The 22,929-nt window shown below is 47.2% G+C and overlaps 2 protein-coding genes across 4 annotated transcripts in view; one reads left to right on the forward strand and one right to left on the reverse strand.

Annotated features, from left to right (window-relative positions):
* CFAP45 (cilia and flagella associated protein 45) overlaps positions 1-22,929 on the reverse strand; it is a 104,344-nt gene that overhangs the window by 65,054 nt on the left and 16,361 nt on the right. For both annotated transcript variants that reach the window (XM_030188204.1, XM_030188205.1), the window contains exons 2-3: positions 16,005-16,127; positions 8,827-8,966 (exon numbers count right to left, since the gene is read on the reverse strand). In XM_030188204.1, the coding sequence (XP_030044064.1) occupies positions 8,827-8,966; positions 16,005-16,127 (263 nt within the window). The remainder of the gene's footprint in view (positions 1-8,826; positions 8,967-16,004; positions 16,128-22,929) is intronic.
* LOC115458322 overlaps positions 16,093-22,929 on the forward strand; it is a 164,132-nt gene continuing 157,295 nt past the window's right edge. For both annotated transcript variants that reach the window (XM_030188206.1, XM_030188207.1), the window contains exon 1: positions 16,093-16,154. The gene's annotated coding sequence lies outside the window, so the exon portion shown is untranslated. The remainder of the gene's footprint in view (positions 16,155-22,929) is intronic.

Genomic DNA, 22,929 nt, shown 5'->3' on the forward strand with positions numbered 1-22,929 from the left:
TCAAGTACTTCCGATGGCAGGAATTCAGTGGCTCAAAAGGAGGTTTCATCAGCTGGGTGAGGACGACGTTGAGATCCCATGACACTGTAGGAGGCTTGATAGGGGGCTTTGACAAAAGCAAGCCTCGCATGAATCGAACGACTAAAGGCTCTCCAGAGATGGCTTTACCTTCCACACGATAATGGTAAGCACTAATCGCACTAAGGTGATTCCTTACTGAGTTGGTCTTGAGGCCAGACTCTGATAAGTGCAGAAGGTATTCAAGCAGGTTCTGTGCAGGGCAAGAACGAGGTTCTAGGGCCTTGCTCTCACACCAAACGACAAACCTCCTCCACTTGAAAAAGTAACTCTTTTTAGTGGAATCCTTTCTAGAGGCAAGCAAGACCCGGGAGACACCCTCAGACAGACCCAACGCAGCGAAGTCTACGCCCTCAACATCCAGGCCGTGAGAGCCAGGGATTGAAGGTTGGGGTGCAGCAACGCTCCGTCGTTCTGCGAAATGAGAGTCGGAAAACACTCCAATCTCCACGGTTCTTCTGAGGACAACTCCAGAAGAAGAGGGAACCAGATCTGACGGGGCCAAAAGGGCGCTATCAGAATCATGGTGCCGCGGTCTTGCTTGAGCTTCAGTAAGGTCTTCCCCACCAAAGGTATGGGAGGATAAGCATACAGGAGGCCGGTCCCCCAATGAAGGAGAAAGGCGTCCGACGCTAGCCTGCCGTGTGCCTGAAGTCTGGAACAGAACAGAGGCAGCTTGTGGTTGGTCTGAGAGGCGAAAAGGTCCACCGAGGGGGTGCCCCACGCTCGGAAGATCTTGCGTACCACTCTGGCATGGAGAGACCACTCGTGCGGTTGCAATACTCTGCTCAGTCTGTCGGCCAGACTGTTGTTTACGCCTGCCAGGTACGTGGCTTGGAGGAGCATGCCGAACTGACACGCCCAACGCCACATCCCGACGGCCTCCTGACACAGGGGGCGAGATCCGGTGCCCCCCTGCTTGTTGACGTAATACATTGCAACCTGATTGTCTGTCCGAATTTGGATAATTTGGCAGGACAGCCGATCTCTGAAAGCCTTCAGTGCGTTCCAGATCGCTCGGAGCTCCAGGAGGTTGATCTGCAGACCCTTTTCCTGGAGGGACCACAGACCCTGGGTGTGAAGCCCATCGACATGGGCTCCCCACCCCAGGCGACATGCATCCGTCGTCAGCACTTTCGTGGGCTGCGGAATTTGGAATGGATGTCCCAGGGTCAAATTGGTCCGGATGGTCCACCAGAGCAGTGAAGTGCGGCAACTGGTGGAGAGGCGGATGACATCTTCTAGATTCCCGGTGGCTTGAAACCACTGGGAAGCTAGGGTCCATTGAGCAGATCTCATGTGAAGACGAGCCATGGGAGTCACATGAACTGTGGAGGCCATATGACCCAGAAGTCTCAACATCTGCCGAGCTGTGATCTGCTGAGACGCTCTGGTCTGCGAAGCCAGGGCCAAGAGATTGGTAGCCCTCGCTTCGGGAAGGTAGGCCTGAGCCGTCTGGGTATTCAGCAGCGCTCCTATGAATTCCAGAGACTGAGTAGGCTGGAGATGGGACTTTGGGTAATTTATCACAAACCCCAGCAGCTCCAGAAGTTGAATAGTGCACTGCATGGACCGGAGGGCTCCTGCCTCCGAGGTGCTCTTGACCAGCCAATCGTCGAGATATGGGAACACGTGCACTCCCAGCTTGCGTAGATACGCCGCCACCACCACGAGGCACTTTGTAAACACTCGTGGGGCAGAGGCGAGCCCAAAGGGCAGCACACAATACTGAAAGTGCCGTGCGCCCAGGCGGAATCTGAGATACTGTCTGTGAGCTGGCAGTATCGGGATGTGAGTGTATGCGTCCTTTAAATCCAGGGAACATAGCCAATCGTTTTTCTGAATCATTGGCAGAAGGGTGCCCAAGGAAAGCATCCTGAACTTTTCTTTGACCAGGAATTTGTTCAGGCCTCTCAGGTCTAGGATGGGACTCATCCCCCCTGTTTTCTTTTCCACAAGGAAGTACCTGGAATAGAATCCCTGCCCTTCCTGCCCGGGTGGTACGGGCTCGACCGCATTGGCGCTGAGAAGGGCGGAGAGTTCCTCTGCAAGTACCTGCTTGTGATGGGAGCTGAAAGACTGAGCTCCCGGAGGACAATTTGGAGGCAGGGAGGCCAAATTCAGGGCGTATCCGCACCGCACTATTTGGAGAACCCACTGGTCGGAGGTTATGAGAGGCCACCTTTGGTGAAAACATTTTAACCTCCCTCCGACCGGCAGATCGTCCGGTACGGACACTTGTAGGGCAGCTATGTTCCCGTGGATCCAGTCAAAAGCCCGTCCCCGGCTTTTGCTGTGGAGGCGCAGGGGGCTGCTTAGGCGCACGCTGTTGACGAGAACGAGCGCGCTGGGGCTGTCCCTGTGCCTGACGAGGCCTTCGGGCCGGCTGGTTGTACCTACGCTTCGCAAAAGAATAGGGTGCAGCCTGCCGGGCCCGGGAAAAACGTCCACCTGTGGAGGTGGATGCTGAAGGCGCCCGGTGGGAGAGCTTGTCGAGAGCGGTTTCCCGCTGATGCAGTTGGTCCACCATCTGCTCGACCTTCTCGCCAAAAATGTTATCCCCCCGGCAAGGGACGTCGGCCAGGCTCTGCTGGGTGCGGTTGTCCAGGTCAGAGGCACGCAGCCATGAGAGCCTGCGCATCACTATACCTTGGGCCGCAGCACGAGATGCCACGTCACAGGTGTCATAGATACCCCTGGACAGGAACTTTCTGCACGCCTTCAGCTGCCTGACCACCTCCTGATAAGGCCTGGACTGCTCCGGCGGGAGCTTCTCGACCAGGTCCGCCAGTTGATGCACATAGGTCCGCATGTGGATGCTCATATAGAGCAGGTATGATTGGATGCGGGTCACGAGCATGGAGGATTGGTAGGCCTTCCTCCCAAACGAGTCCAGAGTGCGAGACTCCCGCCCCGGGGGCGCCGAGGCGGTATCCCTCGAACTCCGTGCCCTCTTGAGAGCAGAATCCACGACCGCTGAGTCATGGGGCAATTGTGGCCGCATTAGCTCTGGGTCAGAGTGGATCCTGTACTGGGACTCTGCTTTCTTGGGAATGGTGGGGTTAGTTAATGGTCGCACCCAGTTCCGAAGCAGCGTCTCCTTAAGGACATTGTGCAGCGGCACCGTGGAGGACTCTCTAGGTGGTGATGGATAGTCGAGGACCTCGAGCATCTCGGCCCTCGGCTCTTCCACAGAGACCACGGGGAAGGGAATGCTGATAGACATATCCCGCACAAAGGAGGCAAAGGAGAGACTCTCAGGAGGTGAGAGCTTCCTCTCCGGTGAAGGCGTGGGGTCCGAGGGAAGGCCCGTAGACTCCTCTGAGGAGAAATATCTAGGGTCCTCCTCTTCCCCCCACGAGGCCTCATCCTCGGTATCGGACATAAGCTCATGTAGCTGAGTCCTGAACCGGGCCCGGCTCGATGTCGAGGCACCAAGGCCTCGGTGTCGTCGAGCGGTGGACTCCCGCGCCGGCGGGGACGAAGCTCCCTCCATCGACGTCGACGGGGACTCCACCTGCTTGGCGGTCGAGACCGGCACCGCAAGCGGCAGCGGTGTCGACGGCCCCGGCGCCGGGCTAGAGCTCGCCGGCGCCACAGTCATCGGCGCCGAGGGCGCAAGCACCCCCGGCGCCGGTCCAGCCTGGCGCATCAGCCCTTCCAGAATCCCCGGAAGGATGGCTCTGAGGCACTCGTCCAGGCCCGCTGCCGAGAAAGGCGGTGGGGCCGGTAGGGGTGTCGGTGCCCGGATCTGGTGGGAGCCAGGAGACTGCACCGAGGTGCCAGGACCCTGTTGCGTCGGCACCTCTATCACCGACGGGGATCTCTCCTCTCGATGGAGACGCGTCGACTCCTCTCCGACGTGCATCGAGGGCGACCGGTGACGGCGCTTCTTATCCTTCTTCCGATGCCCGTCACCGGCGCCGGGAGGCATGGAGGAGGAGGATGACGATCCCCCTCGGTCTCGAGGAACCGGGTCAGACAGGGTTCGGTCCCGTGGGCCACGGGCTGAGGGAGTGACCGGGGCCGACTGCCCACGCGGCCTCTCACCTCTACCCTCACCGGAGGACCGGCGGGCCGACGGGACCTGTTCTCCTGGGGTCGATGCCATCGGTGCCGATGTCTCGGGCATCGATACCGGTACCGAAGGACCGGGCGTCGATACCGATGCCGTCGAGGTCGACGTCGAGGGGCCGGCGCAAGTTCCAAAAATACGGTCCCGTTGAACTTGCCTCGCAACCTGAGTCCGTTTCCGGAGACCGAGACACAGGGGACACGACTTGAAATTGTGCTCCGGCCCGAGGCACTGGAGGCACCAAGCGTGGGTGTCGGTCTGCGAGATGGGCCGGCCGCACCGACCACACTTTTTAAATCCACTCGGGACCTTCGAGGACATCGACGGAAAAATCGCGTCGGCGAAATTAAAGTCGTCGATGGTGGCGGAAATCACACCTCGAAAATGAAAAATGACCGTGCGGCCACTAGGCCGCAACGCTACGTCCCCGCTGGAAGCGAGGGAAAATGGGAGCGCGTGCTCCTTTTTTTTTTTTTTTTTTTTTTAAAGAAAAGAAAAGTGGAGCGCGCGGCGATAAATTAAATATAAAAGAAAATAAAAAGGTTCGCGTAAACGCGACGGTTTTTCCGGGGCTGAAACAGAGAGAGCGGCACAGGCACGACTCTCTCCAGGCGCGGAAAAAAAGGAACTGGCGGGAGCGGTCGCGCACGGGCGGGAAGACGGCCGCGCATGCGCGGTGGGCGTGCCCTGCGTGCCGACCGTCCCGCGAAGCTTTTTTCCGGTTGGTGGGGGCTGCCGCGGACGTCACCCAGTCGTGAGAACAAGCAGCCTGCTTGTCCTCGGAGAAATATATATACAAGCCAAATAAAAGGCAACTCCTTTGCTCTCTTCCTCTGCAAGGGCATTGGTTCACTTAGGCTCCTTTTACTAATGTGTGCTAACGGATGTGGAGGGGCACTTTCAATATGACATCTTAGAGACATTGGATGCTTTGTGCTAAAAAATCCCCATGCATACTTCCTACCCCCTCCTCCCACCCTGTCAGACTGTCATAGTAATGCTTGAATGTTTTCACTTATATACACTGTCAGCTAGCACATTTGCTTATTTCCGATCTGAGGAAGAAGGGCAACCTTCGAAAGCTAATCAAGAAATGTATTAAGTTATGTCCAATAAAAAAGGTATCATCTTATTTTCTTTTCCATGTTTTATTTTGTTTGATGTCTATAGATTCTACATGGAATGTTGCTATTCCACTAGCAACATTCCATGTAGAAGTCAGCCCTTGTAGATCACCAATGTGGCCGCGCAGGCTTCTGCTTCTGTGAGTCTGACGTCCTGCACGTACGTGCAGGACGTCAGACTCACAGAAACAGAAGCCTGCGCAGCCTTCTACATGGAATGTTGCTAGTGGAATAGCAACATTCCATGTAGAATCTCCAATAGTAGCAACATTCCATGTAGAATCTCCAATGGTAGCAACATTCCATGTAGAATCTCCAATAGTATCTATTTTATTTTTGTTACATTTGTACCCTGCGCTTTCCCACTCATGGCAGGCTCAATGCGGCTTACATGGGGCAATGGAGGGTTAAGTGACTTGCCCAGAGTCCCACTAGCAACATTCCATGTAGAAGTCGGCCCTTGCAGATCAGCAATGTGGCCGCGCTGGCTTCTGCTTCTGTGAGTCTGACGTCCTGCAGGACGTCAGACTCACAGAAACAGAAGCCTGCGCAGCCTTCTACATGGAATGTTGCTAGTGGAATAGCAACATTCCATGTAGAATCTCCAATAGTAGCAACATTCCATGTAGAATCTCCAATGGTATCTATTTTACTGTCATAGTAATGCTTGAATGTTTTCACTTATATACACTGTCAGCTAGCACATTTGCTTATTTCCGATCTGACGAAGAAGGGCAACCTTCGAAAGCTAATCAAGAAATGTATTAAGTTATGTCCAATAAAAAAGGTATCATCTTATTTTCTTTTCCATGTTTTATTTTGTTTGATTTCTATTGATATGATAAAAATCCCAAATCCGAATAGGATGCCATTTTCGAAACAGCAAAATGTCTTTTTTTTTTTTAATGGCAACATACTAGATGGTTTTGTGCTCTGTCCATTTATCTTTCTGGTCCATTTAAAAAGAAAATAAAAGTCCAAGTGAAAAACAAAATCAAGCCACTGGGATGTAGGAGGAGCCAGCAATCTTAGCAGACTGACCACACAGACATCCTAGGAGAACAATGGGGCACCCTAGAGGCCACTTCTGTGGACTTCATATAAAGGTTCCCACGTACACATCTCACCATTTCTCCCTTATCTTGTTTGCTGAGCCCTCCAAAACCCACCGCCCCCAACTATACACCACTACAATAGACCTTATGTTTGTGCAGCGCTGCGTATGCCTTGTAGCGCTATAGAAATGCTAAATAGTAGTAGTAGTACTTATGAGTGAAGGGGTCACCTATATGTGGGTACAGTAAGTTTTGGGGGAGTGTGGGAGGGCTCACACTTTCCACCACAAGTGTAACAGGTAGAGTGGGATATGGGCCTGGGTCCCCCCTCTCTACACTGACCACTAGACCACTCCAGGGACCTGCTTCTGCTCTAATAACACTGGCATAACATCTGAAGCTGTCACAGAGGCTGGTAAGTACTACTTTTATTCACATCTTTGGGGGGTGGGAGGGGGTCAGTGACTATTGTGGGTGTAATGGGAGGTGATCCCTGATTCCATCCGTTGGTCATCTGGTCATTTAGGGCACCTTTTTCTGCCTTATTTGTTCTAAAAACAGGTCTAGATCAAAATGTTGAAGTTTTAGCCCTAGACGTTTTCTTCGTTTTGTTCCATTATGACTGGACGCCCTAAACCCACCCCTGACACACCCCTTTGCGATTTGGCTGCGCTGTAGATGAATTGCATAGGTAAATATCTGCAAAATAGGCTTCAAAAATACTGATTTGGACGTTTTAAGAAATTCGTCCAAATGCTGGTTTAAGGCACTTTTTGGACATTTTTCTCTTTCGAAAATGAGCCCCTTAGCGCACATTAAATGCTAAGACGCTCATAGGAATATAATGAGCTGCATGGCATTTAGTGTGCCTTAGTAAAAGGACCCCTTGGTTTGTAGCTATTTTGATGACTCCTTTGTGAGAAGTCAAGCTGTACTTTGTTACATATTTATGTATTTACAAGCAGGGCCGGCTCTAGGATTTCTAGCGCCCTCCTGCAGTCTATTAGTCGGCGCCCCTACCCATCCAGAGGCGGGATCTCTATGGCTCCGCCCCCACAGTAGACACACCCCTTTTACCAGCCATGGTATCATTGAAAATATTACACCGGTATAGAAGAAAAATAACTTAGCACACAGACCAGTAATTAGGAGAACAGACAGTCTTGCCAACTCTGAAAAACAATGTGTTATCAAAATTTCAGAATCTAACAAACAGATCCCTATTCAGACACTTGGCCTTGCAGTCACACATGTAGAACAGAGATAGCCCCTCTTCAAATTCTTCAAAAATTAACCTGAAATCCTAAGAAGTTAGACTCTGCATGCAGCACAATAGCCTTCCCATCGAGCACAGCTTAGGATCTAGCTAGGACACACTTAATCAGCATAAACTAACATATTCTACAATCTGAGTTGGACAGACTAACAGGAGTTACTGAAGTGGGAATGAGAGATAGGTGATGGTTAGGAATTGAAAGCAGGCATCTAGCCCTCCTGTCCTGTGAGTTGCTGTGTTGGGGGTGGGGGTGGAAAAGGGTGGGTCAGGTGCAGGCTCTGCTGTGCTGTCTCTGTCTGAGCCCTTTTTGGGCAGAGGACAGAGGTTAGCTGAGCTCCCACAAGTTATTTCAGAGCCAGATTCAGTTGGAGCAGTGACGTCCTCTGACAAACACAAGGAGGATATTTCTCTGCTTGGGAGGGGGGAGGGGACGGGACAGAGAGCTGACAGCTTTGGAGCCAGACTGAGATGAGCAGCAGAGATTAGATACTCAGCAGAGGTTGATTGATTGCTTGCAAAGTGACGCCCTTGAAGGCAGGCGCCCTCCTGCAGTGCTTACCCTGCTTACCGGGTTTGACCGGCCCTGTTTACAAGCATTTATTCAGATGCCCAGTTCTACAACAAGACCTGAAGATGAAGTACATGACTAACGAGTATTCTAAAAAAGAAATACAAAAAAACATAAAACACAAAAATAAAAACAGATGAACAAAGACTCAATATACAACATTGACACCTCAAACCCCAACAGAACCTCACCCCCTCCCTCCCCCAAGCTCTGCCAGTTTCAACCCTAACCTATAGCTATTTCATCAAGGGCAACCCACGTTTGCAAGTGGTTTTAGCCAAGTAAATCTTTTGAATAACCAACCTCTGCATTGTCTTACTTTTAAAGGGCCAACAAAACACATGATATAGAACATGAGTTTTCAAGACATCACATCTGAAGAAGAGGCCCAAAAAGTCTTGAAGTTTCATGAGATACATCTTTTTTGCTGCTCATATTAAAAAATTACACAATTTAAGAAGAGTCTGTTTCTCCTGGACCAGTATCGCTAATTAGAATTCTGCATCACAGATACTGAACTGTACACTTGCCAGTCTAACAGCTCCCAGGAAGGCAAGTGAATTGCAAGGCAGAGTCTTCAAGAAATGAATAGTTTAACTACTGCCACTTCCCAAGGGCAACTCTTCTGCTAGAAAGGCAGTAGTACTCACACGAGGTGGCGGATCAGGTCCTTGGTGATGAGGCGGATAGTCTCCTTCTTCTGGCCCTCAGCTGGAGCAGATGCCGCTTTCTGTGATGCAGTTTCTTCATTCTTGATTATCAAAGGGCTGTCATCTTTACATTGTTCTTTCTTGAGGGAAGAAAGACACAAATTGATTCTCTCTCTTTCTTCTAGACATTTTGGACAAGACTCAGCCTAGGACTAGCGTACAGCCCAGTGCAAACTGACACGTGTAAACGTGATCTTAGATGTACCAGAATGCACTGGGATGACAGGTACGATCGCAGGTCCATCTAGGGTCTCTAAGCTCCTAGCTCTACCCTCACCCATTTCTTGGCTTTGTTGCAGTGCTATCGCCAAAAATGTAAGTTTTAAGTGAAGCTGTATCTGTTGTACACCACCTTGGGTGAATCTCTTCATAAAAGCAGCTAATAAATCCCAATAAAGGAAATAAATACACACTGCAAGGGTAAGGCAAATTCAACCTTGGCAGCAACCTCCTCTCCCTGACGTCCATAGGCACAGCTCGTCTTTTTTTTTAAATATAGTGAAGCCCCAACGACAGGTACAGACCTCTCGTTACATTTTCCAGCATTAAGGCAATCAGAAAACGTTAGTGCATCTCATTACAATAGGGTTTCTACACAATTTGCTCATCTGCATTCCGTTTTCGTTAGCTGCTACCATCGTCAGAAAAAGGCTCGGAGAAGCCTTTAGTGCATGCCAGGGTTTACTACTTGCTCGTTAATGGCTCGTTAAAGGCTCGTTAAGTTTAGTGCATCTGGCCCTCAGTATAACAAAAAGCCAAATTTGTCTTTGGCACCAATTAACAGGGGAGTGTTAATTTCTCAGACAGTGCTCGTTGAGGGTCTGAGTCTCTTTGAAGTAGGAAAGTTGAGATTCTCTGATAGATATGTAGTCATTCAGTAGAACTGCTTATTCTATTTATATTTTGTACTTTTATATCTTGAACCAAGGTAAAATAATTTTAAAGTTCATTATCTGATATCTAGGGGGAGCTTCAGCAGGATATCAGAATTTAGAGATAATATAGGTTAAAGATATGAACTTTAACTCATGGTTTCATCATTAACCAGCTCCTGAATCCTGATGTTGTTTGTTGATCCAATTGATGCTGATACAGATCACTGGAGGCTATTATATTCTCTCCCATCTTGTTTTTTAGGCTTCTAGCATTTGTATACAAGCCCTTCAAATTGTGTTTTTAACTTGGACCTACAAGCTGCTTAGAAGTTGACAGGAATAATGTGCATCCTTTATCCTGCTCTCTCATTAAGCACACCTGGCTTACTTTCAGCATTATTGAAACCTCTCTACTGGGATTCCCTAAATGTCCTGTTTCAATAGTATCCTTCAAGGATGCTTCCCCACCCCCAGTCTAGTTTAAAAGTTGCTCTATCTCCTTTTTAAAAGCACCAGCAGCCTGGTTCCATCCCAGTTAAGGTGGAACCCATCCTTTTGGAAAGTATTCCCTTTCCCAAAATGTTGCCTAGCTCCTAACAAATCTAAATCCCTCATCCCTGCACCATTTATTTATTTATGTAGATTTTGCTCACACCTTTTTCAGTAGTAGCTCAAGGTGAGTTACATTCAGGTACACTTGATATTTCTCTGTCCCAGGAGGGCTCACAATCTAAGTTTGTACCTGAGGCAATGGAGGGTTAAGTGACTTGCCCAAGATCACAAGGAGCAGCAGCGGGCTTTGAACTGGCCACATCTGGATTGCAAGACCGGTGCTCTAACCACTAGGCCACTCCTCCACTCCACCATTGTCTCAACCATGCACAGAGACTTCGAAGCTCTGCCTGCCTTTTGGGTCCTGTGCGTGGAACTGGGAGAATTTCTGAAAATGCTACTCTGGAGGATTTGGTCTTCAGCTTTCTAAGAGCCTAAATTTGGCTTCCAGAACCTCCCTCCTATATTTTCCTATGTCATTGTTACCCACATGCACCAAAATGGCCAGCTCCTTTCCAGCACTATCTAAGATCCTGTCTAGGTTATAAGTGAAGTCCGCCACCTTCGCACCAGGCAGGCAAGTGACCAGGCAATCCTCACGTCCACCAGCCACCCAGCTATCTACATGGCTAGTGATTGAATCACCAACTACAACAGCTGTCCTAACCCTTCCCGCCTGGGCAGAAGTTCTTGGAGACATATCCTCGGTGCGAGAGGATAGCACATCCACTGGTGGGCAGGTTCTGGCTGTGTACTTCCTACTTCACCACGCTGACGCTCTCCTTCTAGGAGACCTCCCTCCTCCAAGGCAGCAAAGGGGCTGCCAGACTGGAGGTGGGACTTCTCTACAATGTCCCTTCAGGTCTCCTTTATGTACCTCTCTGTCTCCCTCAGCTCCTCCAAGTCTGCTCTAGCCTCAAGAGAACGGATCCATTCTCCGAGAGCTAGGAGCTCTTTGCATCGGGCACACATGGTTCATATTGGGGACAAATAAAAAGGATAAAAAAAAGGAAAAAAGGATGAAAAGACAAAAAATTATTCTTGGGCTGTTCTTTATTCACTATCTCCACACACGTAAATACTTTAACAGTACTATTGGTGAACTGGTATTTCTCACAGTCTTTGAATTATTTCTATAAGAGGTTTCAGTTGTTTTTTATGTTTTTGTGTAATGATTAAACTGAAACAGTTGGCTACCATAACCTGAATGTTTGGGCAGGTGCCACTATATGATATGAGCACAACAAAATTTCTTTAGAAACCTTTTGAAGATTTTTTTTTGTTTTTGTATACAACTGTATATTGGAGGGATTTTTCTTTCAGTTATTTATAACTAGTAAAAAAGGCCCGTTTCTGGAACGAATGAAACGGGCGCTAGCAAGGTTTTCCTGGGAGTGTGTATGTTTGAGAGAGAGAGCCAGAGTGAATGTGCGGGTGTGTGACAGAGTGAGACTGTCTGTGTGACAGTGTGTGTGTGTGAGAATGAGAATGTGTGACAGTGCCCCCTCCCCTGTTCCTAATGCCCCTCACCCCGTTCCCTCCCCTCCTTTTCCTCCTCCTTCCCACACTTTGGGTTCCTTAAGGCTTTCAAAAGTCTATGTACCCCCGTGGCCCTAACGCCCAGTATCTGGATACCCCACCGCTTTCCTCCTCGTCCCTCCCCCAAGATGTAACAGTTTCACGTCCTTCATTTTTTTTTTAAAGTGTCCTATCTACCCTGTGTCCAAATGCCCGACATTCAGATTGTGTTCCTCTCGTAAATTTTCATTTCTTTCATTCATTCAGAACTTGCCTCCGCCCCCCCCCCCCCCCCCCCCCCCCGAACACTTTTGGTTCCTTCAGTCTTTTAAAACTCTCCTATGTACCCTGTGTGCTAATGGCCAGCATTGAGATTGTTTTCCTGTCCCAAATTTGCATGTCTTTCAGTCGTTCACAACTCCCCCCCCCCTTCTCCAGTTTAACACTTTCGTTTCCTTCAGTCTTTTAAAACTCTCCTATCTACCCCTGTGTCCTAATGGCCAGCATTCAGATTGTTTTCCTTTCCCAAATGTTCATGTCTTTCACTCGTTCAGAACTCCCCCCTCCCCCCATTTAACACTTTCAGTTCCTTCAGTCTTTTAAAACTCTCCTATCAACCCTGTGTCCTAATGGCCAGCACTCCGATTGTTTTGCTTTGCCAAATTGTCTGTCACTGACGTCACTGACGTCAGTGCGTGCCTGCCTAGCAGACCACTTCCGGCAGGCACGGTCCCAGGCACATCCTGTTGGAGGTGAGAATTATTATATAGGATTTCCCCTCCTTTGTGTTATTATTTGTTTTGCCTTTATTGGTGTGCTTAGCACTAGTAATGTCTTTACAAAATATTCCCCAAATGGGCACCTAAGGCAACAGGTGATAAACCTACTTGCCAAGGGCACAACATGTGTCAGTGGGGGAAGCAGAATTTGAACCCTGGTTTTCCTGCTCCTCAGCCCATTTCTCTGTTAGGCCACTCTTTCTCAAGAGAAGAGCAGTGAATGGAAAGGGAAAGGGAAATGGGACTTGACATACCGCCTTTCTGAGGTTTTTGCAACTACATTCAAAGCGGTTTACGTATATTCAGGTACTTATTTTGTACCAGAGGCAATGGAACAATAGCCTTCAAACAATAAGAGGTAAGTACACTATATTATACTCTAAATCAAATCTAAAAAAAACATTCTAGATACCTTAAACAAACAGAACTGCCACCTAAACCAGGGCAATTCAATAAAGGGCTGTCTACACTGAGGCATGTAATTCACCTACTTGCAACCTATTCTATAAAGAAAGGAACGCACTTACATTCCATTACAGAATTATAGTTCTTAGGCTCAACCAAGCTGCGTGGCCATGATCAGCAAAGTGGGGAGCTAGGCCAAGGACTCAGGGGCACCGAACAGCAATCTACCGCCTGCTGAAGGTAGAAAAAGATACTGGAATCTTCCAGGGGGCACCACAGCTTATACCAGTGATGTCAGTCTTTTCTCTACCTCCACCTGCAGGGATAACAACCCATTTGTGCAGAACGGTTGAGCTAATGCTGAGAAATTATGGTTTATGGTTTATTCAGTTTTGATATTCCGCCTCAATTGCATAGCAAGTCTAGGCTGTATACAATAGAAATATTATGAAAGAAAAAGAAAAGAAATAGAAAATCATTCAAAGAGAATGCAGACATTCTCATAAGAGCAGAAATACAATTTGCTGAGTCCAGAGAACCTACTGGTTAAAGGCAACCCAATCATCACCCCATGGCAGTTGTGAAAAGATAGGTATTCAAAAGCGCTTTAAGTGATGGCTCAGCACACATGGGAGGTTATTCCACAAAAACGGGGCTAAGGTGTACTAGTCGATGGTCACTGATTAAACTCAAGATTCAAAGGGGGGGTACTAGGTAGAAGGGAGGAGTGGCCTAGTGGTTAGGGTGGTAGACTTTGGTCCTAAGGAACTGAGTTCGATTCCTACTTCAGGCACAGGCAGCTCCTTGTAACTCTGGGCAAGTCACTTAACCCTCCATTGTCCCAGGTACAAATAAGTACCTGTATATAATATGTAAGCCGCATTGAGCCTGCCATGAGTGGGAAAGCACGGGGTACAAATGTAACAAAATAAATAAATAGTGAGGGATGAGATAGGAAGGGGTACCAGGAGTTAACTGCTTAGAATGTTAGGACAAGAACCTTAACCTGAATTCTATGTTTTATCGGGAACCAGTGTACCTGACAAAGGACAGCAGATGAGTGATCAAACCTGTGGCCCAGCGGAACATGTAAAACGCTTGCATAGAATTAAGGTGTGATCATTTACATCAGCCATAGAGCTGGCGTGCACGATCACATCTAAATCGTAAAAGAATGTGCATAGATTAAAGTTTCCTATAATCTAAATGTGTAACTTTGCTCCTCACCAACATGCCACCCAAACTCTGCCCATGTGACTGCTCACCATCAAGCTATATTCAACTGCATTTAGGAACCATTTTACAGAACAGTGTGAAGCCAGAATATTGGCATTTATGCGCTATCCCCCGAATTCTATATATGGTGCCTGAAAATCCACGCAGACGCCAAAGCATATTCTATAACAATGTGCGTAACTTAATTGGTTAAGTAGCTAATCAGCGCTGTTAACTGGATGCTAACTGGTATTGAGATTTACACACACAACTCGCTAAGTGTATTCTATAACATGGTGAGCCTAAATCAAAGCTGCATAGTTGAAAAGGGGGCGTGACCATGGGTGGGGCATGGGCGTTTCTAAAACCTATGAGCATTATTATAGAATACAACCAATCTGCGCCTAATTTAGGTGTCAGGATTTACACCAAGTAAAACGTGGCCTAAATGGACATGACCAAACTTAGTCACTTGGCCAGCTGCTCGGCATATTCTACATACCACCCAGAAATTAAGTCTAGTCTATAAAATTTAGGCATACTTTACAGAATATTTTTCCACACGGATTTTTCAGGCACCATATACAGAATCTGGCCCCGAGTGCACACATGTGCACATACGTTCTGGTCAATCACGTGCATTCCTGGCGCCTTCTTGACAGAATTATCCCCATGATGGTTCTACCTCTCCTAGAAGCAGAGCTCCAAGTCTATAGATACAACGTGAAAAAAAAACAGAGCTGGTTCGTAGGAGTAGTAGCCTAGTGGTTAGTGCAGCGGACTTTGATCCTAGGGAACTTGGTTCGATTCCCACTGTAGCTCCTTGTGAATGTGGGCAAGTCACTTAACCCTCCATTGCCCCAGATACAAAATAAATACCTGTATATATGTAAACCACTTTGAATGTAGTTGCAAAATACCACAGAAAGGCGGTATATCAAGTCCCATTTCCCTTCCCTTCCCTCTCTGGTTTGAACTTGGTCAAGTGGTGGGAAAAAGGCACTGTGCCTATAGGAATATATATACTAGGTCTTTTCAGCTGCAAGTACATACCAGAGAATTTAAGGGGTCCTTTTACTAAGCCGCGTAAGCGTCTATGCACACCCAACGCACGTCAAAATGGAATTACCACGCAGCTACCGCATGGGCTCTTATGGTAATTTCATTTTTGGTGCACGTCCCAAAAATAATTTTTATTTTTGGAAGCGCGTATCAGACGAATGCCAAGTGGTAATTGGTGCGCGTAGGTCATTACCACCCGGTTACTGCGTGAGTCTTTACCACTAGGTCAATGGCTGGTGGCAAGGTCGCAGACCCAAACTGGACACACAGCAATTTTGATTTTGCCGCATGTCTATTTTCGTCAAAAAATTTTTAAAAGGCCTCTTTTACAGGCGCATTGAAAAATGGATCGGCGCGAGCCCAAAACCCGCGCCTACACTACCACAAGCCAGTCTTCAGCTCGCCTTTATAAAAAGACCCCTAAATCCTCTGTGGTTCAAGAAGAGAATAATATGCTACCATGGAACCTCAGGCTACAGCAACAATTTCAAATGTAAATGGCCAAAAATGTAATTTAGATCAGCTTTTTCACCAAAGTTTCCTTCATTGGAGTCCCAGCTCTACTTGAAATAAATCCCAAAGAGATCATATTTCTGCTGAGGCATAGGCACCACTGAAAGCAGAGAGATTACCCTACAACTGAAGCAAGCAGGATAATACAATTTTTGAGAAGGCCAATAGGGGGAGCACTTGTCCAATAGACTTGCCTTACCTTGGGGCCTCCGAAGAGGCTTTCATCCACCTCTGAGCTTACAGCTTTAGTTCGGTACTTGAAGGCCCTTGATTTGTTCGAGCTGCTAGTTCCAGAGCTCAGGGAGGCAACAACACTGTTCGGCTAGGAGAAATAAGAATAAACCCTCAGGTAAGCAAGGAAAGGATCTGAAACCAATAGCTTTTATCTGCCACACCACCATTTCTAGCTCTAGTCCACTGGCCATCAATGATGAGATCAGGCCAGCAATTTGGATTTCATCTCAAATTCACCCAAAAATTATAAAGGGCAATTTATAAACTAGGCACTCACATTCACGCATGCCTTATCCATGTAAAAAGTACAGAATAATGGAATATAAGCAGGGCTGATGTTAGATAAACAGGGGCCCTGGGTAGGAACTGAGAAGGGAGTCCCAGAGCATACCTGCAAGCTATACCTCCTTCGTTTCAGGGAGGCTTGGGGCCCCCTGTGGCAAGGGGGCCCAGGGCAACTGCCCTGTTTGCCACCCCCTTATGCCAGCCCTGCATATATTCATGTATGTGTGCACATACGCAATATTCTGCAAGTACCCGCTTAATTTACATAGTGGCTATTTGTGAGGGGAAATACACAGGGGAGAAGCATGGATGAGACATAGGTTAGGCTCACACTTCCTCACGTAACTTACAGTATACAGTAAGTTACACAAGCACATTCCTAATGCATTTAGGGCCCACACATATGCCACCTGTATGACTGGCATAAATGCAGAGTGTGCCAAATGGAAGCTGGGTGCCTAGGCTCAGAACAGATCTCCACTGAGCGGCCTCAGGTCACCTAAACTGAGGCACCTAATTATAGAAAATTGGCCACATGGTAAACCATACAGAAATATGGTAGAATTAGCGCAAGTTTGAAACAGAGTAACTAAGGGGCCCTTTTACTAAGTCGCGGTAGGCATTAGCGCGTGGCATAAAGCACTGCTGTGGGATGTACTGAGGCATCCCATAGCAGTGTGGCGAACTGCACGTGTTAATCCCGCACTAAAATAAAATTAAGTTGGTTTTTTTTTAGCGTGGGAGGCATGTCAATGGACACAGAATAGGCAAGACCTGTGCTAATCGGGTAGCGCGGGCACATTGCTGCGCGCTACCTGATTAGAATGGGAGTCCATAGCTCTTACAAAATAGTTGACGGTAAGGGCTCATGCGGTAAACCACGCGCTAATTGAGAAATTAGCACTTGGCCATTACAGAACAAAATGGTAATCAATAGAAATAAAATAAAACATGGAAAAGAAAATAAGATGATACCTTTTTTATTGGACATAACTTAATACATTTCTTGATTAGCTTTCGAAGGTTGCCCTTCTTCGTCAGATCGGAAATAAGCAAATGTTGGTAGATGACAGTATATATAAGTGAAACATCAAAGCATTTCAGTGACAGTCTGACACGATGGGGTGGATAGGTGAGAGACAGGAAGTCGGATGGATGAGGGACGGGGCGATATGCATGGAGACAGGAGGGTGACAAAGCAGTACAATTTTATGGTTTATAATCAGTGCTTTTTTTGCGCTGGTACGCGCCGGTACGGTGTACCGGCACCTTTTTTTCTGAGGGCCAGCAGCTATTTCATCCACCGGAAGCTAGTTCCAGGGTCGACCCCCCTCCGAGTTCCAGGGTCGTCATCCCTCCCTCCCTCCGAGTTCCAGGGTCGTTGTCCCTCCCTTCCTCCCTCCCTTCGAGGTCCAGGCCTCCTCCCTCAGCTCTGGTCCTGCCCTTGTGGAAACAGGAAGTGAGGGCGGGACCAGAGCTAAGAGAGAGAGAGAGAAGGGAAAACTGAAGTATGCGCCGAGCCTGCACGCTTTTTACCGCTGCTGCCGGCCGTCGTAATCCCGATGAGGTAAGTCAAGATGACTTTTAAAATTTGGAGGGAGGGGGCCTGGAACTCGAAGGGAGGGGGGAGGGGACGGCTTAGTAAACAGACCCCTTAATTTTTTATTATTATTTATGACATTTTTACCCCATATTAGCCCGAGAGTGACTCAGGTTCAATGTGGCTTACATAACAAACAATTAAATGAATGATACATATTAAAAATTACATAAACCGATTATAAAGTACAATAAATAATGCTATAACATATGTGGTGAATTAACCTGGATACAACTGTTCTTAAGGGTAGATGGATAGAGAAGATGAAATCATAATTAAGTTTGTAAACGAAGAAGTGAAGATGAATTAATATGGCTAGATAGGATTAGGGAGGAAAGAAGTAAAATTAATTGTATGAATGGATGTTCAAATAGAATTCTTTGTTTTCTGAAAGGCTAAATTGAAAAAATAAGTATACCAAACAGTTAGAGACCAACCTGCAGCCCGTATTGTAGACAATCTTTAGCATCATATCTATGTTAGTTGAATGTTCTAATGCATGCTTATTAGGTGTATCATTAGTATTATGCTAACATTAACATAGTAACATAGTAGATGACGGCAGAAAAAGACCTGCATGGTCCATCCAGTCTGCCCAAGACAAACTCATATGTGTATACCTTACCTTGAATTTGTACCTGTCCTTTTCAGGGCACAGACCATATAAGTCTGCCCAGCAGTATTTCCTGCCTCCCAACCACCAGTCCCGCCTCCCATCACCGGCTCTGGTACAGACCGTATAAGTCTGCCCTCCCCTATCCTCGCCTCCCAACCACCACCCCCTCTTCCCCCCAACTGCTCCGCCACCCAATTTCAGCTAAGCTTCTGAGGATCCATTCCTTCTGCACAGGAATCCTCTATGCATATCCCACGCATGTTTGAACTCCGTTACCGTTTTAATCTCCACCATCTCCCGCGGGAGGGCATTCCAAGCGTCCACCACCCTCTCCGTGAAAAAATACTTCCTGATATCTTTCCTAAGTCTGCCCCCCTTCAATCTCATTTCATGTCCTCTCGTTCTACAGCCTTCCCATCTCCGGAAAAGATTCGTTTGCGGATTAATACCTTTCAAATATTTGAACGTCTGTATCATATCACCCCTGTTCCTCCTTTCATCCAGGGTGTACATGTTCAGGTCAGCAAGCCTCTCTTCATACGTCTTGGAACGTAAATCCCATACCATCCTCGTAGCTTTTCTTTGCACCGCTTCCATTTTTTAAATATCCTTCGCAAGATATGGCCTCCAAAACTGAACACAATACTCCAGGTGGGGCCTCACCTCCTTTCTTCTGCTGGTCACTCCTCTCTCTATACAGCCTAGCAATCTTCTAGCTACTGCCACCGCCTTGTCGCACTGTTTCGTCGCCTTCAGGTCCTCAGATACTATCACCCCAAGATCCCTCTCCCCGTCTGTGCCTATCAGACTCTCCCCGCCTAACACATACGTCTCCCTTCTACTCCCTAAGTGCATCACTTTGCATTTCTTCACATTGAATTTTAATTGCCAAACGTTAGACCATTCTTCTAGCTTCTTCAGATCTTTTTTCATGTTTTCCACACCCTCCGGGGTGTCCACTCTGTTGGAAATCTTGGTGTCATCCGCAAAAAGGCAAACTTTACCTTGTAACCCTTCGGCAATGTCACTCACAAATATATTGAACAGAATCGGCCCCAGCACCGATCCCTGAGGCACTCCACTACTCACCTTTCCCTCCTCCGAGCGAACTCCATTCACCACCACCCTCTGGCGTCTGTCCGTCAACCAGTTCCTAATCCAGTTCACCACTTCAGGTCCTATCTTCAGGCCGTCTAGTTTATTTAAGAGCCTCCTGTGGGGAACCGTGTCGAAAGCCTTGCTGAAATCTAAGTAGATGACGTCCATAGCACGTCCTTGATTTAATTCTCCTGTCATCCAGTCAAAGAATTCAATGAGATTCGTTTGGCACGATTTCCCTTTGGTGAAACCATGTTGTCTCGGATCTTGCAACTTATTGGCTTCCAGGAAATTCACTATCCTTTCCTTCAGCATGGCTTCCATTACTTTTCCAATAACCGAAGTGAGGCTTACCGGCCTGTAGTTTCCAGCTTCTTCCCTATCCCCACTTTTGTGAAGAGGGACCACCTCCGCCGTTCTCCAATCCCTCGGAACCTCTCCCGTCTCCAAGGATTTATTAAACAAGTCTTTAAGAGGACCCGCCATTGTATTATAGCTCTGATATTTGAATTCCAGTGCTGTTAAACGTGTACATTTTTTATACTGTTTCACAGTAGTTCTATTATTAGGTTTCAATTTACTGTTTTCAAGTTTACCTCATTTATTGTATTTATGTTTATTCTTGGTTATTTTATGTTGTTAACAAAATTGTAAGTTTTATGTTAAACTGTTCCTGCTGTACACCGCCTTGGGTGAATCTCTTCATAAAGACAGTTAATAAATCCCAATAAATAAACAATCCCTCAGGTATCAGCCACCCTCCATGGTCTAGGCAGCTGCCTAGCAAATAACCAAGGCTCCACAAGGTTTGGAATAAACAAAATACGATTTATTCTGGATATCACAACTTTCTTTCAGTTAAACAATGCTGCTCTCTTCATCGTCCAGAGAGTAAGAATGCAACAAAAGTATTTCTTGGCTTCCCAGCACAATTATATAATAGAAAGCTGTTAAAGGTTTACTCCTTGTTACAAACTTGCAGGACATACCTTACACAACACACACGTTTCCCTTTAAACACATTCCCCTTTTCTCAACCAAGGGCAGTTCTCAAATTCCTTTTACAACCCAGGGTAATTCCAACCCCCTTTCTTGCACACACCAGGCCAAACCCCAAACCTCTTTTACACACCCTATTCACAACACAGTGCAGTTCTACACCATCTTTATAATCCATGGTAATTCCAAACCCCTTTCACACACCAGGGATATTCCAAACCCCACCTAGGCCAACTACGCTTTTTCCTTTCAGACTTTTCCCTAGTCTGCTGAGCTTGGCTTTTACCTGCCTTCCTTTTGGGACTATCAGTAACCTAGGGAGTTTCAGCCCATCCTCTTTCCCTTTGGGACTATCTATAAACCAGAGATTTTCCTCTCCTTGGCAGTTCCTTCATACAGTGAAATGCTGATCAGCTTAGTGCCTTTCCCAGGTAGGAAGCAACAAGCTTCTGCACTACATCCCCCAGCAGATGCAGCTTCATTCCCAGGCTGCCTGCTGAGCCTCTCTCTCATGTCTGGTTTCCAGCTACCCCTCTCCCAAGGCTCCTGTGCAAAGTTGCCAGATGGGCAGTTTTCCCGCCCAATTGGACGGTTTTCCGCGACCCGCTGCGGGAATGTTTTGACCGCTGCAGGTTGCGGTTTTTTGGATGGCTTTGATTTTTGTTGGGCGGTTTTTTTTCTTCGTCTGGTTGCGGTTTTTTGACCCCTTTCGACCCGGGAGGCGGAGTTAATGACATCGGGAGCAGGGTCGATGACGTGGGGGGGGGGGGGCGGGATTTGATGACATTGGGGGTGGGGTTTGATGACGGCGGGGGCGGGGTTGATGACAGCGGAGGTGGGGGTGTGCGGTTTTGGGCTGGTTCGGGAACTGGTTTGGGTCGGAAACAAAATTTAAATCTGGCAAGCCTGCTGTGCTTTGTCAAAACAATTTTTGCTGGAAGTAGATGGCACACTTCTCAGGTAAGGAAGTGTTTTAACCATTGTTTCTGCTTTTCTTTTGTACCTTTGGGATTTTACTGGGTATAACAGCTGGTTACTTCCTAACCTCTATGACCACTGGGGTCCCAACACAGCTTCTGCGCACTAAGGGGTCCTTTTACTAAGGTGCACTAATGGATTTAGTACACGCTAATGATTAACATGCTGTAAATGATAAGACACCCATTATATTCCTATGGATGTCTTATCATTTAGTGTGTGCTAAATTTGTTAGGGCACCTTAGTAAAAGGAGAAGTCCATAGACCATTATTAAATGGACTTGGGGAAAACCCACTGTTTCTTGGATAAGCAGTATAGAATGTTTTGTACTTTTTTGGGATCTTGCCAGGTATTTGTGACCTGGATTGGCCACTGTTGGAAACAGGATGCTGGGCTTGATGGACCTTTGGTCTTTCCCAGTATGGAAATACTTATATACTTATGACCCCTAAGTGCACGGTATTTATTATTTTGTGTTTATTTTCTGGAGGGGGTGTGTCAGGGGCAAAGAATGGCCATGGACTTATCCAGCTAGTGTGTTCCGATTACTGCGTGCTAACTGGTTCATGCATCCATAACTCGGGAGAACTTAGCGCCTTCTAAACAGAAGGAAGTAAGTGCTTCCCCATCAATTTTTTTTCAGGTGCTGCACGCTAATGCGAACATTAGCACACGACTTGAAAAATAAATACAGGACATTGCTCTATTTCCTAGGCGTACCAGAAATAGGCTTAACGTGTGGTAAAATCTGCGTTAGCACACGCTAAGACCATTAACACGCCCCTCTGTGTGTTGTTTTCTCCCCCAACCTAATCCCATCCCGAGAATGCCTTCAGTACAATGTGGCTGATGCTATGCATGTTGTGGAACTAACCATGGGAATTGCAACATCTCTACAGTAAGCCTGTGAGGTTACTACAGGGAAGAAGGTGATTCCTTAACAGGGCGCCAACATTTAGGTGCCATATTCCGCAGCTAGCTAGTCTTTTCTATAAGAACACTTGCACACATATGAGTTCTTATACAATGCTAGCAGAAACCGGGATTAGTGTGCTAAAATGTGTGCTAAAATGTGTAAATGTTAGCACCTTAATTGCAAAAGAAGAAGCAGTGACAACCTAGAGAGGGACACTGGTGCCACAGGAGTTCCAAAAAGGTATGCAATCCAAATCTAGACTGTATAAGAAATGATGATAACCCAATACGACCACGTTTCGTCTAAACAGCCTTCCTCAGGGCTCAAAACTGATTGGATACAGCCAGTAAAGGAAGTGTGTCCACACAGGATTTCTCATGGATGGTTCAATTCAGCC

The sequence above is a fragment of the Microcaecilia unicolor genome, chromosome 14, assembly GCF_901765095.1.
Source record: "Microcaecilia unicolor chromosome 14, aMicUni1.1, whole genome shotgun sequence".
Classification (NCBI taxonomy): Eukaryota; Metazoa; Chordata; class Amphibia; order Gymnophiona; family Siphonopidae; genus Microcaecilia; species Microcaecilia unicolor.